Source organism: Acanthochromis polyacanthus, chromosome 13 (assembly GCF_021347895.1).
Source record: "Acanthochromis polyacanthus isolate Apoly-LR-REF ecotype Palm Island chromosome 13, KAUST_Apoly_ChrSc, whole genome shotgun sequence".
Taxonomy (NCBI): Eukaryota; Metazoa; Chordata; class Actinopteri; family Pomacentridae; genus Acanthochromis; species Acanthochromis polyacanthus.
The window spans coordinates 31,530,382-31,551,072 of NC_067125.1; the positions used below are offsets into that span (position 1 = coordinate 31,530,382).

Consider the following 20,691-nt stretch of genomic DNA (forward strand, 5'->3'; position numbering starts at 1 on the left):
AAAGAACCTGATTGTAAATTGGCGAAAGATGATGTCGCAGACCACCACCCCTGTTCAGAGATGGCTTCTCTACTTTGACATGGATGGCTTCTTTTACTCCTCTCTCAAACCATCTGTCCTCCCTGTCCAAAATCTGAACATTGGTGTCCTGAAACGAGTGTCCTTCTTCCTTAAGGTGAAGAAAGACTGCCGAATCCTGTCCTGAGGAACTGGCTCTCCTGTGTTGAGCCATGCACTTGTTCAGTGACTGTTTGGTTTCCCCTATGTAAGATCTGAGCATTCCTCGCTGCATTTAACTGCATACACCAGGTTGCTCTTCTGGCTGTGTGGTGTGGGGTCTTTTGGGTGGACCAGCCTTTGCCTGAGGGTGTTGTTTGGCTTAAAAAAGCCAGGGATCTGGTGTTTGTTGAAAATCCTCCTCGATTTTTCAGACACACCAGACACATATGGGATCACTACGGTATATTGTTGCGCCTGCTCTCCGCACTGCAACACAGGGCTGACAAGTTACCCACAAGTACCCAAGGCCAGGAAAAAGAACACAAACACCTGAAAGGGGCACTGAAAACTTGTGGATACCCTGACTGGACCTTTGTGAAGGCTCACACAAGATCCAGAAAGGAGAACAACCCAGTGAAGACGGAAGAGAAGGAGAGCATCGTTGAGTAGTCAGACGAGTTTTGGTTTTGGTCGTTGAAATAATAGCCCTGAACACACCTCACAGAGGTTTAAAAGCTGAGGCAACACCAACCACCACCAGAACTGAAGAAGCCTCTTGGATGAGAGGTGAAACGTCTTCAAGGAACTTTCTTAAAGTCCAGTGGATTGATTTAAACAACTTTGGATACCATGACCTGAATCAATGAGAATCTACACAGACATTTTCCAATTTATCTTAGGTGCAACCTGTGCTTTCCCTCAAAATAAGCTGAATTTCAAGGAGACATTTGACATTTTGGGAAACACTTATTTACTTTGTAGTGTAGAGGTAGTTATGCAGAAAGATCCTAATTTCAGAGCAGTCTGTTAAATATGGCGATAAAGTCAATAGGCAGCGAGTGTAGCTTAACACAAAAATCGAAAACAAGCGTTATAACAAATGTAACTTTCAGCACCTATAACACTCACTTATCAACTTGTTATATCTCATTTGTTCAATGGGTAAAAAACATCATTTTACGTGGGTTATGTTGCCTGGCAACCACTTCAGACTCTAGACAGTCGATGGCCCCAGTCTAGAAAAAGATCAACTCAATTAAAAAAAAATGTTACTACCTTTTAGTTTTTTGAACCAACTAGTTAGTTAGTGAGCTTTAAAGATGCAGTAGGCAGATTTTGCTAACTACGGACGGAGCCTGGCTAGCAGTTTACCCACATTTGGAGTGTTTGTGTTAAGCAAGGCTCATTGGCTCCTTGGACATCAGTCTTCACATTAATCCTCTTCTTGAAGTGAATGCGGTTTTTTTATGAGGCTAAAGTAAATGTAATGCGATGACCATAACACCCCTTCATCTGACTGCATAATAGAAGCACGCATTGAAGAAAACTGTTAAAACTGTTTGCCGATATTTGTCTCCTCAAAGCCCTTATTCTTCAAAACATCTGACAGTAAGCTATGGCTGCCAATTCGAGCTGGTATCCCAGAATGAGCTTTTCAGCCTCTCATTTAATTAGACAGCAATCTCAGACTATGGGGAATTCTTGTTACATTGCTGAAACAGTCAGGAGTGTATGTTCTCAGGACAGAAATAGGAGAGAATTATAAAACGCCTATGCCACTTAGATGTGAGATACTTTCGTTCTGCTTTCTCTTTGTCTTTCAGCAGATAATTGCCTTTCAGCCTCCTCTCACTGAAAGCGCAGTCTCACCACAATGGCTTGGAAAGTAATATAAAGAAATGAGCTTATCTACTGTCCACTGAAATGAATTCATTAAGAGATGACCCAAACTCATTGCTATTCTGAGGAGGTTATTACAAGATATTAAGACAGTGTGCATGACTGTAAGACAGACAAGGATTATGCAGACTAACTCGGCTATAAATAACCATCCACGACTGGATATTCGACACCGATCTCTGCAAACATTTACATGAAGTCTTCAGAAAAATAGATGTAGTCAGAGTTCAAAAGGAGACAGAAATAATGAGATCACCAGAAATACTTTCTTGTAAGGTTAACTCAGCATCAGGGTCATATCTGCTTTTGAGACACTGTTAATTCCCTACCTGTTTTGGTGCTGAGGTGCAATGGTGGTGGGGAAACTTCCTCCCGACTCCCCTTGGAACTCAGTGAAGGCCTGGTCTCCTGCTCCTGGCTTTGGAGCCTCCTGGAAGTCCTGGAAGTCGTCGTCATCAGCTTTGGTCGCCTACATGAGCATCATTTTTGTGAGCAAAATGTGCGATATCACCAGCTACAGGAAATAAGAAAACTGAGATTTTGGTTGTTACCTGTGCAGGAGGGAAACTGGCAATGAAATTTGTGTTTGTGGGTGGTGGAGCCGGTGCTGCGGGTGCCATGGCCATGACTGGTGGTGCTGGTGTGGGTATGGCCATGGAGACTGGTGGCTGGGTCATCATGGGCTGCTGGTGCTGGGGCATGACGGGGGCCATGGCCATAGCCAGGGCGGGCAGGCTGGGCACAGGTGGAGACGGAAACTGACCGAGGATTTCCACATTCATTGCTGGGAGGCCACTCTGAAAGGAAGGAAGGGAATTGTTTGAAGTCTCTGAACTCCAAAATCAAAAGAAAAAGGAAAAAAGAATCATTTAAATTGCATCTATCATTAGTGACCGAAACTACAAAAACAAGAAAAAAAAAAACAGGATTTTCAGCTTTCTGACAGTTCAACTTATGCATTTCAGTTTTGGGGTGAAAAATAACAAAAAATCTCAGCTTCCCAGCAAAACCGAGAAACCACTGCAGACTCAAATGTCACATAACAAAATTCAAGGACTATTCAGCTGAATTGCAGGCTGTGTTTACTCAGAGCAAATAGCAGACAAATACGGAAATAAATTGAATAGTTAAGTAGCAAAATATCTATAGCATGTAGATTTTGGTAGAACTTGGACAAATGTTGGAACATGTTGCTCACAAGTTTTTTACATTTTTGTGCAACAAAAAGGTTTTTTTAAAATCTTCTTTTATGTTTTATAGCACCAGAATGTATTATACTTCCAGTCATGGTTATGCTGTTTCTATCGAGGTGCAGAATTTTATATTGCAGTGAAAAATTAACCCTTCATAAGCAAAAATGTAACAAGAGCAAAACAAGATGCTTGGGGTTCAGAGGGTTAAAGGATCCATCCAATGGCATTTACTATTTTATGTTAAAATTAAGAGGGGAAAAAAACTAAAGTTAAAAAAGTCAAAATAACCTACTAAACCCTAAAATGTCCTACCAAAACTGAAAACAAACTAATAAGCTACAGCACATGTCCTTCTGCTGGAAATGGTATTCAGCAAACGTATTCAAAACTGCCCCGAACAGCTGCTGTATGAATAATGTTTGTCAACAACTACAGTGCACAGCTGTGACATAGCATTCAAAAAATTAAGCTACATATTTGGATTTGAAAGATTTAAGATCGTAGCAGGGAAAAAAATTTGCTCTGGGCTAAGAGGCACAGACAAGGCGAAGTCAACAAGCACTGACAGAGAGAATAACATGCCGTCAGTTTGGGTCTTATCAAGGTTGTTTTTTTTTGACAATGAGAAAATATAGAATAACAACAGTCTATACTTGAAGACGTACCTTTAATGATTCGTAATTTATTAATTTATTAAAGTTCTTCCATTGTGTTTGGGTTGATCAGTTAAATCATGAGAGGCGTCGGGGCACAGTGGCCACTCTGAACCGATTTAATTTGATGCCATTATGTATTCACTGAACTGGAAAAAGAGACTGATGTTTACACATGAATTATTCAACACAGTCAAGTTCTTTTTGAACAGATGTCACCCGCAGACTGAAACTTTTTCCCCTCACAAGAGAATGCACCTTGTTTTGCTTGTGTTTTAAGGCTCGTGAAGATTTACATCTCCAAAGGTGTCTTATTATTCCTCGCATGAAAGCAGCGGCATGCAGTGTTTCGTGAGCTGCCTGCAGATTTGCATCCTCCCAGGGGTGGTGGTGACAGGCCCAGGCTGAGGATGATAAGAAGTCTCCTGCCAAACTCGGCTGATGGGGACTCAGCCATATATTGGGCTTACAACGCTTCACAAGCTGTGGGCTGATTCACAGCGCTGCTTCTTTTTCCCTGTTTCTAGCTAAGCTTGTCTAATTTCAGTGTGGAGTTTACGGCAAGGCTCTGAGGAAACCATTGGGGATGATTAGTGAAGTCGTTCTAAGTAGATAATTTGTTTTGACTCCAGTGTTTACCTGTGCCACACCAATTAGTGCAAGTACAGTGTAAAGCTCCTCCTTGGTCAGCATGCCAGGTGTTGTGCGGTTGGCTGACGCCCAGATCTGCCCCAGTGCTTCCCTGGGAAGACCTGATGACATTAATATTGGGTAGAGTTTGGCTGTGTCTATCCCTGCCGGTGTCATGGTGAATTCAAGAACCTTCTTGAACATTTCTGTGGAAAGAAAAACAAAAAACATTTGTGTAGGCTGTTAAACTAAAAATCAATAGTGTAGTGTCATTTTCATTAAAGAAAATACACACGAATGTCAAATATGATAATCAGAAAAGTTACACGAGGTGTATTCATGAGTAAATGTTTACCTGGGACAAGGCTGTCATTGTAAACCCATGCTGGCAGCATGGACTGGATGTGCTCTTGTTGTGGGTACACGCCAACACCTGCTGTCACAAGCACACACGCGCACACACAAACACGCACATACCGAGTTAGGTGCTACAGCAAAAGTCTTGTCCAGGCATATGATTTGCCAAGTCTCTTGGCAGCTGAGCCCTGCTTGTATCAAACTCCACAAAATCATACACCTGATGTCTGGAAGGCTCAGTGCAGATGTAATGCTCCCCTGCACTGAATCACAAGCGCCTGCCACATCAGACGCCTATAAATCAGTCTGAGCCATTTCCAGCTTCAAGGAGGTGGGAGAGAGTAGACTGCCTTGTCAGAAAAATATCTAAAAATCTAATTTAACTACTGACATTGACCTAATTATTATTTTCTGAAAATAGAGCAGAAAACATTTCAGTAAAATGGTATGGCTCATTTTGAGCTGCTAACACTCAGAGGCATGTGTTTACTCAGGCAGCCACTTTGCACATAATACTCCCATCAGTCTTGGGCAGTTATATGAATCTTATTACAAATCTCCCTGGTCTCCATGACGAGCCACTATATTTCCCTCGATGACATCGAGGACACGGACACAGACAAACAAATAACAGCACAAAGGAGGGGCAGAGTAGCATGCACAAACAGCCTTGGATTATGTTGGGCCCCAGTGGCACCTGCCAATCCATGCGCATCCCTGTTAAACCAAAGCAGTCAGCATGCGCCAGAGGTCGTTCTCTGAGAGGGTGTTACACAGTGAGAGAACAGACGGCAGCTTATTTAGCCAGCAGGTATTACCCAAGGACCTTGACAGACACAGTCCATTTCCACAATGTGTGAAGAGCGCACCAACATGAGAAGGCCCCACTAACAAGACGGAGGTATAAAGCAGGCAGAAATAAGAGCAGAGACTTAGAAAAGATGGAAAGACACCAAGAAGGGCACCTCAAAGGCACCACAACTCCTTAATTATCTCAGCAGTGAAGAAAATGTCAGCTTGAATATTAAGATTCCCAGTCCACAATCTGGTGTAAATCAATTCTGAAGCAATAAGAAAGAGTAGATGAAGCTTCTGCAGGATGTACAGAATTATTTTGTCAGGATTAAAAAGAATGAAAATATTTCTTGAGGACAGAAAGAAAACTACGGCCTTGATTGTGTGTTAATGCTGCAGTGAAGCGAGGGAGAGAAGAAGCGGTGAAGTCCAATGAACAGGCACTTCTCTCACCGCTTTCACTACTGGTTTGAGGAGACGAGCCAGTAGCCGGTGAGGGGTGGGTGGGTGCTGACACCGGGGCCTCGGGTGGATTTTCTGCGGTGAAGGCAGAACTCAAGTCCTCAGGGGCAGCAGCCCAGTTCCTCGCTTTTGTGCTGGGTTGAAACTGGGCTGAAACTTTAACTCGGGGAGTCATTTCAGCCAAACTCTGCTTGGACTTAAAGCTAACTTGGGCCATCTTATCAGCAGTAAGATCGCATGAGGAGAACAGCTTCTCTTCCAGGGTCGGGCCTAGAGGGGTGAACGAGGAACAAGCTTCTTTAACACATACTGGCTACAGTCCAGACGTAACGCACTTGGACATTACGTGCAGTAAAGCGGCATGTGTCAGATGAAATTTGAGTAAGTTTATAAGGGTGAGATATGTGTGACATGATTAAAGCAGACGGTAGCAATTTTTAAAGGCCTCCAGTGATGATTTAGACCTCTAGTAACCCTATGGAGCTGTAATTCTGCGAAGAAGTTCCTGCCTGTTTTATATCAAGGATGAAGATGCACATGCACATTGGAAAATACACTATTCCACCTAACAACAGGATGCAGTAACATGCTAAGGTATCTTGCAACACTCCAACAAAAGTAGGGGACAAAAAGACTGCAAGCTCGTAAACATGGATATAAACAATACTGGATTTAAAGTATAAAAAATAGGGTTTTGCACATGTTTAACCCTTTAAGCTTCAGTCAATTCCAGTCGTTTTCAGTACAAAAAATCGCTAATATTCTATTTTTAAATAAAAAAAATTACGAAAAATACAGGGAATATTGGACGGGCATCGCGAGGTGCATTTCCTTGAAAATGACCGATTCGGGGATTTTATACCGACTTCAGGACATGTTTTGGATAAAATAGTTTACTGGCTTGTGTCATCTGGATGTAAAAGGTTGGATTATGGCCGTTTTTTGTGGAATCTTTTTTTCTGTGTGTAATAATGAACCCGGAAATGTGAGTCGCGCTGTGTGCTTTGAAGCCGTGTATAGAGAACGGATGGATGAATATTTGTTTTTGTCGGACAAATGTGTTTTTCTCACCCGCTGTGGTAATCACATCTGAAAGTGGTTTATACCGGCGGATTCATGAGAATCTAAGCTTTCCATCGGTGTATAGTGTTTGTATAATCGTGTTTGCAGCCGTCGGACATTCTTGAAATTCCTATGCAAATTAGTAGGTGTACCGCCGGCGGTACACTGAAGCTTAAGGGGTTAAAGAGGAAGATGCACTTTGTTGGAGACACACACAACAAACTTTGGTGAGTAAAACTGAATCAACATGGACCTTTTGTTTATTTACAAGAAAACTCCACAGGGGCTGCTTAAGTGGCTTGAATTAGATTAGGAGTTTAACCAAAAAGCTCCCACACGCACTGACCGACTCAGTCACAGACCTTTTTGCTGAACTGACAACACCCTGCAATGGACCTAATATTTCCTCATCTAGAGCCTTCCCCTTGTGGTGCTAATACATGGCCTCCTTTGGTCAAACTTTCTTTACTTCTGGCTTAAGCAGCTGAGGGTTATTTTATGAAAATCACATTTGTAGTCTCAGTAAACATTCCCCTAAACTCATAAAACTTGCAACAGTCTTAGAGAATTTCTCCATTACCGTGTTTGTATTAAGTCTGCTGTTTATATTTAGGTTTAATGTCACAAAGTATGTATTTCCCACACTATATGTGATGTCTTTTTACACGGTTGCCTGCACAGACATCAACTAAACATTCCAAGTTTCCTATGCAACCAGTTTTTTGATTCTACAGTATCAGAATATTAAAACAAAACTACCACAATAATTGCTCAGGTCTCTCTTCTATCAGGCAATTCATCCATCAGCCATTTAATCTGCTTATTCCAGATGTTAAACAACTAGGTCAGAAATGTCTCAGAGGATTGGGAATGGCAGTGGACAGAGGGCTAGCTGTTGCATTTCTCTGAACAGAAGGTGATCTCTCTGTCTTGTCACTCAGTCTAGAAGCTGTCACAGAGCAGCTGCTCATCCCAGAGATAACACGGCAAATGACACATGACAGTGACAGTTCTCTATCAGTGCACAAACCATAAACAGGTTCATTACCGGCAGTGGAATTCAACTACTACAAGAGCTGAACTTACCGTGAGGCATTCTCTCTTTTAAGTAAATTGGGTTGTTTACTGTGCATCCATTTGTTTCTAGTTCATAGTGTGTGGTAGCTTTAAATGTAACGAGGCCATATGCTGTGCTGGCTACATGCTCTCACACTAAAACGCAGGCCAAGACCAACCCAAAATCTGGTGGTAACAGCTAAAAAACACTCAGGATCAACAGAAAAAAGAAGAAAGAAGCTGCACTATATGTGAAAGATCCTCCAGACTAAAGGGAAATAGCTGAGCATAAATTATGGGGATGGGAGGGGAGGCGTCAACAAAGCAAGTGAAGAGTTACCTTGAAATGTAGATTGAGAGCTGGTGTTGACAGCAGAGTGTTGGGTGGCAGTGGGAATGGACACAAAGGCAGGGAGGGACTCGGGGAGGGAATGTGAGGAAGGGGGTAACGGTTGGACTTGTGCTTGAGAGGACAGGTGGAAGCTGGAGGAATTGAAAGCATTTACAGGCCCCTGAACAAAGTCACTAAACTCGTCATCGTCCGCAGAGAAACCTGTCTTGGGGGAAGAAGATGAAGGCTGGGCGTGGGCCTGAGAGGAGAGGCCCAAGGTGGAAGAAGTGGAGGAGGAGGAGGGTTCAGGGAAGGAGGCAGGGGCATCTACAGGCCCCTGAAAGTCACTAAACTCATCATTATCCTCGGACAAAGCTGGGGGGAGGGAGTGAGTGGTGACAGACGGGTGTGATGGCGATGAGTCTGCAAAAATGAAGAAATAATGATGATGGCACAACACATGACACACACTACAATGGAGAATGAATTAAGGGCTGCACATTGCAAGAGTGAGATAACAACTACTTTGTGCAAGACCAGACCAGAAATTGTGGAGCTGCAGATTTGAGTAAAACCTGACAAACAGTGTTTAGTATTCAGATTGTATAAAATGCTATTTAACTGTAATACTGTTTATCAATTTTCAAAACTGCAACGTTTGTACAAATGTCAGTGCTATAATAACGACTCGAAGGCAGAGGTTCCCAAACTGGATAAAATAATGAATCTGAGGGGTCTTGAGAAGAGAAAGGAAAGACGCAGAAGTTACACAATTGAAATCAAAACTAAACAATTTAAAAGGTTTGAAAGTTAAAATAAGAATTTGAAACTTAACACTGCTTCAAAATAAAGTTCATCAACTGGGAACCACTGCCTGCTCCATGTCATCATGTCAGTGTATGGTTGTTAAATCCATGCCTACAACTTTCTGAAACACACAGGAAGAAGGTAAGTGAAGAAATCTAAACATTTCACTGCAAAAACTCAAAATCTTACCAAGTCTATCTGTCTTATTTTTAGTCAAAATGTCTCATCCCACTTGATTTAAGATAAATTCACTTAACAAGTGACATTTCAGTAAGATGGAGGGATTTGTTTTAAAACAACGCATCTTAAATATCTTGTTAAGTCAAACAATCTTGAAATGATCTTGTTTTGAGTTTAATTTTACAAGAAAACTCAAAATAAGGTTAATATATCTCAAATTAGGAGGTTACATGAAAGCAAAAATCTGTTTTTGAGTGAAAAATTATCATATTTTAAGCATGTCTGGCTTATTTTCAAACACCTAAGCTTGACAATCCAGGTAAAATACAGCTTAAAATAACTTTTCCTAGCTAATTGTAAGATCTCAATAATTTAAATATCATATCTTATTTCAAGAAATCTTACCAAGCCATTTTTCACTTGTTCTATTGGCAGATTTTTTTCACTTATTTTCAAGGTAAAAGTTCCTTGAAATAAGTTATTTTTTCCTTGTTTTGAGAGGAGCTTTTTTCTGGTGTTAAGACACCATAAAGTTAAGAAAGTGAACACTGAAGTTCACAAACAATGTAATGACACAATAAATAAAATAATTAAAATTAAAAAGTGATAATGATTTACAGATGAAGGTAGAGACCACAAAAACAATGTGATAAAAGATCTGTGTTGCATATTATATATGCCAACAGAAAATCCTCAATTTTGGCTCGCCTGGCTGCCAGCTGGGCAGTTATCACACTAACCTGCCTCTAATCCAGTTATTATTCTCAGATGGATCGCTATCAACTATAGAGAAGCACAACAGGAAAGATGGCTGCAATTACAAGTAAAGCTTTATAAGGTGGAAGTACCTGGCTTCTTGGTTTGTGATGATGGAGTCGGGTGCATCTTTGCATCTCTGCTGAAGCCGTCCAGGTTGCCTTTGATTGCCTCCAAGGCGTCGTCACGGCTCTTCTCCCCTGTCTGAGTGCAGAACAACAGAACTGAGTATCAAGAGCCCAGAGGGCAACAAGGATGAGCGGTGGGCATGCCAGGAAAACAGGAAAATAAACAAGATGAGCACAGAGACTCACCTTGGGTTTGACGCTGCTGAGCAGCCTCAGCTTCTGTTTCTGCTCCTCAAATTGTCTTCTTTTCCTGTCCTCCTCCAGCATCTTCTGCTGCTGCTCCAGGCGTTTTCTAAAGGACAAGAAGAGTACAGAATCACATGGAGAGCCAGTATAATATATATTATTGTTTCTCTATTCTTTCTAGAAGTAAGGGAGAACATGCTGCATGGATCACTTTATAAAATAACTAACAGGTGGAGACGCAGACTATTTATTGCATATATTAATTTGATAAATTATGTCTTTTTGTCAGACTTTAAAAATAGAATCCTGCTAGTTATCTCTTGATTAACATAATTAAATACACATGACTAAAATCCTACACTGATGTTTTTTCCAGCTAATAATTGCAATTTTCTATAAATATAATAAACAGGAATAAATAAGATGGCTGACAAAGTCTATATGAAAAATTATCCAAAGTTGTTTAAATCAATCCACTGGACTTCCAGTAGATTGATTTAAACAACTTTGGATAACCATGACATGGATGAATGAGAACCTACACAGACATCTATATGAAAAATTCTTAAAAGTGAGATGGAGAAACTATAAAATCCAAGGACTAGAAAAGGATCGAGTTAGCAAATCAGCAGTAACCCAAGAGCAACAGTCCCAGAATTTAAAGTGATAAATGTCTTGGTAAAATTTTTGTCCTGGAAATTATTTAACAAGACCTAAAGTGACACTAGCAGGCCTGGGAGGCTGTACTGAGGCACAGCGGTGCTTGGAGGTAAATGATGGGTCATGTTTACCACCTTAAATTAGCATGTTCATGTTTGCTTATGAACACTAAATACCGCAGAGCTGAGTCTGCTGGGAATGTCATTAGTTTTACAGATGTTTGGCCACAAAGTATTGGACGAATTAAAACTATGACCTGATGGTACAAAGTTAATCAAACTGATTACAATGAATCCTGATGGGAACACAAATATATGTGAAATGCTGCAAAAATTGACGTACTAAACCTAACGTGCAAATTAAAAAAAAGAAAAAGTCATGAATAGCTTTTGTTTATCAATGAATTTCCACATAGGACACACAAACAATGAAATTGACATTTGGTGTGACCACAATTTGTCTTTAAACAGCGTAAGTGGTTCTAGTTACGCCTGTGTGCAGTGCAGATATTTGTTCAAGCGTCCTGGAGAAACTTAGTGTTTTAACATGTATGAGAATCGGGCATAAACTCTTCCCGTGGAGATCAAATTATCCGTTACAGGATTATTTATTCTTGTTGGTGAAGTTTGGGTTCCAAATGCTGCAGAATAAATCTTGGTATAATCAGACACCTCCTGATGGGACAATGTCATGGATAAGAATCAGATTGTGCAGAATACTGTATGTAAACACCAACTCATCCAGTAACTGCTGAGAAATTTCAGTTCAGACCAAAGCAGTGAGCCAGCCGACCAATGCTGCCGCCCCTAGAGCCATGATACTAGTATTGATAAAACGCAGTTGTTTTCAGTCCAGACATATGCAGATATGAGCATTCATGCTTACACAAACACAGTCCACACACACAAATACAAAGTATGGCATTAGTGTAAAAAATGTCTTACTGGTGCTCCTCGGCCATTTGTTTCTGCATGTCTGCAGTGTACTGGGGTCCAGCAGGTCTCATACCCATGAACTGTGGTTGACCCAGGAACTGCATCCCAGGGGTCTGCATGCCAATCGCCATGCCGCCCTGAAAACCCCCAAATAAAACACAACAAGACAAGAAGCTCAGAAATCTTATCAACATTCTAACTGTCACACTCCTGTTGCTTGATATTAAATGCCATCACCGAAGGAAAGCACAACGGCATTAATGGACTGAAGTATTGTTAAAGATCACAAGCAGCAATAAATTCCTGGTAATGTGCCAATGTCTAAAACTGTTTGTGAGGAGATTCATTTGGAAGCAAATAGGGTAAAGAGGAGCTCTAAATCCAGGTTTCCACATGAATGAAATCGGCTAAATCAATACAGCAGTGTTTCGGTATTATGTATTCATCAGTGGAAGCCACATTAGTAAGTTTGTTAAAAACACTACAAATGCAGATGACAAACCCCCCTGAGGGAACTATTAATTTCACTTCACAAAACACATGCAAACGCAGAATTAAGCACAGCATCAAACTCAATATAGATAAACAAATTCACCTGCATAGGAATGGCACCCGGGGGCATCTGTCCTCCAAAGTTCATTCCCATCATGCCCTGCATGTTGGGCTGCATGACTGGAACCATAGGGAAGCCCTGCTGTTGCTGCTGCTGCTGCTGTTGCTGCATGGGGACCATGCCTGCAGAAACGCACACAAACATATGATATCATATGCAGTAGACATGGCAAAGAATGGTGTATACAATTATTATCTGAAGCATAACAGTAAGTCACTGAGGCAAAGTTAATACAAGTCTAGAGTTTGAAAAAAGGGCTCCAGAGTCTGGACATGATTCAGTATTGCAAATCAATTTCCTGGACAGCCGCAAAAAGACACAGGCTGAGCAACAACCAAATCTGTTTTTCTGGTGACTACTGTGACAGATTGGAGCAAAGCAAGAGCAGAGAGGGGAAGAAAACTGGAAATGTGTGTGTTTATTTTCACAGATGCTGTGTAAGCTGACAACCAGAGCTGAGCAGCCAGCTCCTACTGGAGACTCCAGATGATTCACCATGTTAGGGCTCAACTGGGCTGAATAAATAGCTTGTTTAGGAGGCTGCTCACATTCTAATTTGTCTGACTAAAATGACACTGCTAACGGGAGCATGTAATGACCCCTAAGAGATGACTGTCCCAGTAGTGCATGAATGGTTTATCAGTACTGTTACTGCAAAGTCAACAGCTTGAATGTGAGAGCATGCCCAGCAGAGGCCTGCATTGCACGGTGCTGGGTACGAGTAGCAAAGGTATGAGCTGAATCCTCACTGCTAGCTGACATGTCTAATGGCCTATGGTGATCTTAAATGGCAAGAGGAAGGACTAACAAGGAGCACAGCAGAAACACAGACATCTACACATTACCTGCAGTTAAAGTGCATGCTGTACACCCAAACTTTTTTAATAGGAAACCAGTTTTAGAAAATGTAGTTTCATTTAAATTGAAAGGTTTTCAGGTTTTCAGTGATATTTCTCTAACAAAAGCAGTTTTATTCTCAATATACTGAGAGCATGCTCCAAAATGCAATATTCTATATCACAGAGCACATTGAAATTCAGAAAAAATAGGCTTTTTGTTATCTTCTGAAAGCAAACCCATTTAAATACATTTAGAAAAAGAACTGTGGTGGAGAATTAACTGGTAATATTGACTGCAGAGTAACTCACCTTGTGGCGGTCCCAAACCCCCTCCGACAGGATACATAAAACTAAAAGAGAAAAAGAAGAAAATCACAGATAATGAAATTCAAACCATGGCTAAAGCAAAGAAACTCATGGTGTGAAATACAGTAGAGAAATACCATCATGTCTGCTGCAGCACACATCAATGGAGCCGTCACTACTTGAATAATTTTGCTTTTTGCACTGCCACTGCACATGAAATAGTGGCAGATGATTGTTGCTCTTGTTGTTATTTAGCTGTAATAATGCCTCTAAAAGCAAGGCTTTTAACATCCATCAGTAAAACACCAATGCATGAGGTGGAAAAGTGAAAATTAGATGTGAATCTGTGTTTGTCTGCCTACAAATGATTTTTAGAGGTTCCCTTTATACAAAATCAGCGCAGCTTTTGCAACTTGAAATGGTTCTTCAGTTAGATTTTATTACATCTTGTATTAAGTGCATTAATCTGCGATGACACAGCTGAATTAAAAATAAAAGTCTTGTTTGCTATTCATTATGCCTTTACAACCACTTGAAAATGACTTGTATTCAGTTCTTGAGTAGCTGAGTCTGACTGCATTGTATCTGCATCTCACTGCTGTCATGTGTTGATGTGTTAATACAAGATTTTACGGAAAGCTGTCAAGTAAAAGCAAAAACAGATCCAGTATAAGTTTGCTGTTGGTGAGATCAACAAACAAGCCAGGCTTTGTTCCACAAACTCACAGCAGTTGAGGCTTATTGTAACACCAGGCTCAAGGTGAATTTCTGGATACTGATCCTCTGAAATGAACAAACACTGCAGCAACATTCGCAATGGACAAACAGGAGGGTGAGAAAACACTGCAGTCGGCCACGCTGTAGTTCAGTTCCTGCAGGCGACTTGGACTCCGTCACTTGGTCTGTGCGGAGAAACAGGCCTTTAAGGAATAATCAGAGGAAGTCTGAGCAAGTCGGCCAAGTTTCTCCCTCGCCTGAGCCAACCCACACAGGCCTACAGCTATTTGTCAAATACGTTATTACAACTCGGTTCTTCAGGCTGGCAGTGATGATGCAGAGACAAACAGAAGGCAGAGTCAGTCTCCTAGTTGAATGTCATCATCACAAATGCAACAGGTGAGCTACACTATGATAACTTTAGAGCCAAATCTGACTGCACTAACAGAATGGCTTCAGGGAGCTCAATGTCAGACAGCCCCGGCATGTACTAATACAACGATCAAATCCCTGCGACAGAAACGTTTTTTAGCTTGTACTGAATAAAACAAAGACTGCAAATAACAACCTTTCAATATTAACTAATTGTTCAGTCATTCTAACCAAAAGTGAACGTTACAATTTGCTCTTCCTGTCTAACAAACAGTACAAAATCAAACAGCAGCAAGTCCACACACTACATTATATTTGACACACAGTCAGCAACTAAATGATGAACATTTTTCCTCAGGAGCAGGCAAACACACATTTCATCACATGCACACAAACTTCAAAATTTGTTCCTGCATGCTTGCTGGATGTGCAATGAAGCAACTGTTTTTTTTTAGTATAATTTTACAAGTTGATAACATGGCAATTTTTTGTTTATAGATTGTTTCCACTGCCCCCAAATGGCCAAAAACAAGCCAGTGCAGGGTTAAATACAGTAAGAAGAGGGACTACGCTTCAAGAGAGAGTACAGCAACTCCACCACAAAATAAGGCTTTGATGCACTATTGCCCTGTCCTTCATTGTCATGTCTCATACCTTGGGTTTGCTGATTAAAAACTAGCCATTTAGCAAAATGTGGCACGTGTACATCATATTGATGATAACTTATAAGTACTGCTGGAGGCAAAAAGATTAAGACTTCTAATAAAAGATGCCTGGAGAGCAATAGAGGGAAATATTGATGAAATTGCCAGGGCACGTCATAATCTAAAATCATTTAACCTACAAGCAAGAAGCCAAGGTTGCCACTCACACAGTGCCGATATAATACGACTGGCATAAGCGTCAGTGATGATGCTTGACTTTTGGGGGGGCTTTCTGACTCTCACATCTGCTCTCTGCAAGATTTGCAGCTTAAAAGGCTTTTATAGGAGTGCCACAGCACTGCTGCCCACCATCCTGCAGCAAATAACAGGTCATGGCCCAGCAGATTAACACTGGAGATAAGCAGCAATAGCAGCTGCAGACACCAGACAGGCCAGTGCCTTGTAAAAAGCCGGTAATCATCCAGCAGCTATCATCAAACTGTTTTGAACCGCTGGGAGACTGAAGGCAGGATTCAGTCAGTGCCATCACCACTGACTCTAAGAGGAAATACTGTCAGTGAAGCTGCTATTTCTGTGCCGTACAGTTTAACAGGGCATCTCATTTAGAGCTGAAACAATCAGGTGATTAAATGACAAGTTTACAACTGATTTAAGACACAGTGGATAACCTGATTGATTACTTATTTCTCGTTTGAGGCATTTATCAAGCAAAAGAAGCCAAAGATTCTAAGCTTTTTATATACAGTTATTTAAATTAAGTAAATATTTGTTTTTCTCAGTTTTAATTAACTCTAAACTGAACATCTTTAATTATCGATCCAGAAAAAAACATGTAGGGAGAAGCTGTCATTACTATTTTTGCACCTAATGAGTACCGTAGTTGATAGTCGATCACAAGGCAGTCATTTACAAGCTCTTTTTTTCAAGCAGAATGTCAAAACATTTGCTGGGTATTTGACAACAATGAGTGCTTTTGGGTTTTGGACTGTTTGTTGAACAAAACAAGCAATTTAACCAGACGACTGAACAAACAGAACCAAAGAATACCTGAGAGGTTCATGTTTATTAGAAACAAGATTAACGTGGAGTTTTAAACACCATACAATAACTTATTTAGCTTCTGATGTTTGTCCAGTAACCAGCAGTTATTTTAACCTTTTTATCAATTTGGGCATTTACTGTAAAAGAGAACCACAGCCACTGAATCAAAACACTCCTGTTCTGCCAACAAATATCAGTGTATTCATCAGTGAACATGACTGCAGACATAAACATCAACAAAGCTGCCATAGACAGTCCTTAAGTCTTGAAAAAGGTTGACAAAGCAGATTATATTTGTAGTTATAGCTCCAACTAGCAAAAAGCTCTAACAAAACACACCCACACACTTATAATAATGCTTTTTTGGCAAGTACAGTTATTCCAATGGGACGCTCATGAGGTCAAAAGTCTGACCAAAGTTGTAATCACATGACCTGGTGACAAAGAATCTGCATGGAGCCATCATCACCTAAATTTCATGCATTTTCTGTCACATCTCCACTCAGAAATCCAATCACTGACACACTGAACATTATTCACCATCTCATACGATTTCTGTAAGAGCTAAAACACCTCCAAAGGTTACTGTGACTCTCAAGTAGGTTGTGTTTGCTGCACTACTGCTCCACCTCCTGGCTTTGCACTCTGGTGTACAGGTGCAGTTTCCTTTATTATTGCTGAATTATCATGTTTGGCAGGCACACACACACTGCACTGAGACTATCCAACACTTTTCCAAGTGAGACTGCAATGGGAGAATTGGGACAGCAAATAGATGCAAATATGGAAACACATTTTAACAGACATCACACCCAAAGTTAAAGCAAAGCATATTCTGTCACAAGCAATAAGTTTTCTTGAAAATCTTTGAATGAGAATACCAAATCCAATGCAATCCAATAGTACTACTTAATTTACATTGCAAATGTCGACCAACGAATAACAGTGAGGCCTTAAGTGCACTGACAAGGTAGCACTGGCAGTGTTTTTTCCTACTGTCCAAACTCATTTACAGTCTTGAGGGCTTTGGTTTCACCTGTCGGATCAGTATCACCTGGCTAGTCGAGATGCTTGTAGCCAGGATCATATTTATTATTCATGCTACTCCAGCTCCTCTAATGAAAAAATCATGAGGAGGGCCTTTTCATCTCCTCTGCAGACCTGCAGATCATTATACTGCTTTAATAAGATACCTGGACATCTCCTAAACAGTTACAACTACTTACTGGAGTATACATATGTGACAGACCCGATTATGTGACTCAGGAAAGAATTATGTATTAAATATAAGACAGAGCAATCTGAATCCTGAAGAGGGGTTGAAACGTCCAAATTTTTGCAGCTGGTCTGTACAAGGAGAAAATTCGAACTAATTTAGCAGCTCTATTGCGTAAATTAATATCAAGTCTGATTTGTGTTTAGACATATTTGACAGAATTTTAACGTAATGAATAATAGATAGCAAAATGTTGAGAAAAACAAAGCTGAAAAGGCCACATATTCACACAATCAGATCCATCCACAGGCCTGTCTACACAGGTGCTAGCTATTTAACTACCGATGCTACAAGAAAGTAATGGCCATTTCTTCAATAAATAACGCGTTGTATCGCTTTATATTGTAAACACCAAGCATAATAACTGTTACAGAAGACATGTCATGTGATATTAGTTCAAATGTGACCACTGTGTTGTTATTTTTGCTCCTCTCCGAGCCTGGGCAGACAGAGGCAGAAAGGGCTAGCTAGCGTTAGCTTCCCCAGTAACCTAACGTTAGCCGTGACACCTGACAACCAGCCATCTCATCTCATCAGCCAGCCTCGACAACAAAAGCAGCCTCTGCCGCGATGTTCGCGGTGCTGCCGGCGGCTAAATGTGAGGCAGAGCGGCTGTCAGAGGCCAGTGTTTGAGGAACAAATTATTATTGTGCCGACAGAGTGAATTTTAAAAGGCTAAAATACCTGCTGCCTCCCCCAGATCCTGGCCGCAGCGCCATCTTGATAACAGCAGTCACTAGTAGGAGGATGACGTCAGCGGTGACGGTGGTGGAAGGAGAAGAAGCCCTGGGTTCCGACTGTCAGGAGCAGACAGCTGTGCACTTCTGGACAGAGCGCTTTATTTGGGTTAAAGTAAGGAGTGTCTCTCCTTCCTTTCCTTTCAGTTTGTATCAAATTAATTTATAATGCAGTCCTGATCTAAAACCGCTCATCTAGTTGCAGCAGTAGAAACATATTAAAACCTTTTCCAGAAATGTCCAGAACAATTTTTTTTAAATTAACCCTGATAAAGTATATTTTTTCTGTCTTCATACCCGAAAGCTGTTTACGCCATGTAATATGTCTATCAATCCATTATCTATATACTGGTTAATCCTAAATCTCTGCTTTTTGCACTGTATTATCACTGTAGCAATTATCATTTTTGCACCACTGTGTTTATATATTCTTTTCATATGTGTAAATATCTGTATATACTTATAATTCTTTTTACTATTATTTTTTACATAGATACATACATACAAACAAACATACTCACATTCACATCTACGGACAATTCAGAATCATCAATTAACCTCAGCAAGTCGGCACATTAAGACTTCTGCTCAATCCTTTTACCTGTGAATCAGAAGTGTTGCTGGTGTTATCACACTTTTTTACATGTGCAATACAGGCCACTTGGCCAAATAGACATCTATCTCATAGAATTGTAGTACACATGTATTGTTTGTACAGTATCGCTTGTGATTTCCCTTAGTTTACTGAATTATTTCACTTACAACCGGTACTAATTTCCTGCCACCTCATGTGAATACGTGCGCTGGCATGACAACAAAGAACCTTGAATCATTAAATCCTTGTCAACTAATGTGCAACCCAAAGAATAGTTGAATTATCCACACCCTTTAATTATCCCACCTGGACATTTGCAACTCATTATTCACTCAAGTAAACAATTCAGCAATTACCAGTTTGCTATTTGTAACTCACAAGATTACTAACAAATCGAACACTCAACACGGGAAACACACTATTACAGAAATGGCTGAGTTATACTCTTCAGTGGCCACAGAATACAATATATAAGTGTATTGATTACTGGTAAATGTTCACATGGACTGACTGCTTTCTTTGTGTTGAAAACCACCCAGTACTGCACTGAAATCCTTTAGACCGGAGTTTAGTTGCTGGTAAAAACTCTCAGTCCAGGCTTAGAAAAAAGAGGGCCCGTGCTTTTGTTGTTTTAGTCCCAAAAGCAATTAGACGAAGAACAAGAACAACAAGTAAACAAGAATTAAAACAACAAGAAGAAGAAGATGAACAAAGGAAAGGTCAACCTGAGAGGTAAACCAAAAGGGCAGCAAATTCCCAGCATCAGCTTCCTGCTCGCTGCAGTACACATTTCTACCAGCAGATGTCAGTGTTCATCTTTGTTGAGGTTCTGTTCATTCCGAATCTAAAACACTGCCTGGGGACTTAAAATCTTTATGCAGTTAGGCAGGGGTCATGTAGTTTATGTCTTTTAGTAACTACAGGAGTATTTGAGAGCCTTGTTTGTCAGTGAGTCAGTAAATTAAATGTCAGAGGAAAATGTCACAGATTTCCTCCTTAAAATATCGTATCCAGCTTGCTCATTTAAAGTAGTATTATTTTTGCAGATTTTCCTACAATATATAAAATGGAGAATTACAGCTTTTTGCAAACATGAACACAAAATAGTAACGAAAGAAACAAAAAGACACATTATTGATATATCAGAGGCAGTTAGCTGGACACAGTGTGAAAGTAATGATAGCTGAAACATTGGAAAGTAGCATATTGTACATAAATACACAAACAGACTCAAATGAAAACCAGAAGATAAAAGGTAAAATAAAGTAAATAGTCCCCGATTACATCAGGTCATTGACCAAGATGGAAACAATGTATAGCACTTTAGAGATTCAAAACCGGTCACATATTTATTGAGTGTAGTGGAGGATAAAGTAGAGGAGGGACATGTGTTCTGCCTTTGTTTGATAGACATGCTTCTGTATCTGTGATGCAGTCAGG

General features: G+C 40.5%; 1 protein-coding gene across 6 annotated transcripts in view; it reads right to left on the reverse strand.

The window, feature by feature from the left end:
* synrg (synergin, gamma) overlaps nucleotides 1-18,679 on the reverse strand; it is a 42,440-nt gene extending 23,761 nt beyond the window's left edge. For 2 of the 6 annotated variants that reach the window (XM_022196793.2, XM_051957725.1), the window contains exons 1-12: nucleotides 18,604-18,679; nucleotides 13,852-13,892; nucleotides 12,686-12,825; nucleotides 12,100-12,227; nucleotides 10,496-10,601; nucleotides 10,274-10,385; nucleotides 8,448-8,861; nucleotides 5,981-6,259; nucleotides 4,731-4,811; nucleotides 4,385-4,581; nucleotides 2,451-2,696; nucleotides 2,229-2,368 (exon numbers count right to left, since the gene is read on the reverse strand). In XM_022196793.2, coding sequence (XP_022052485.2) covers nucleotides 2,229-2,368; nucleotides 2,451-2,696; nucleotides 4,385-4,581; nucleotides 4,731-4,811; nucleotides 5,981-6,259; nucleotides 8,448-8,861; nucleotides 10,274-10,385; nucleotides 10,496-10,601; nucleotides 12,100-12,227; nucleotides 12,686-12,825; nucleotides 13,852-13,892; nucleotides 18,604-18,638 — 1,919 coding nt within the window. In that variant the 5' untranslated portion in view covers nucleotides 18,639-18,679. The remainder of the gene's footprint in view (nucleotides 1-2,228; nucleotides 2,369-2,450; nucleotides 2,697-4,384; nucleotides 4,582-4,730; nucleotides 4,812-5,980; nucleotides 6,260-8,447; nucleotides 8,862-10,273; nucleotides 10,386-10,495; nucleotides 10,602-12,099; nucleotides 12,228-12,685; nucleotides 12,826-13,851; nucleotides 13,893-18,603) is intronic. The other 4 variants (XM_022196794.2, XM_051957728.1, XM_051957726.1 and 1 more) reach the window with 3 other exon arrangements.
* Nucleotides 18,680-20,691: the final 2,012 nt, after the last annotated feature.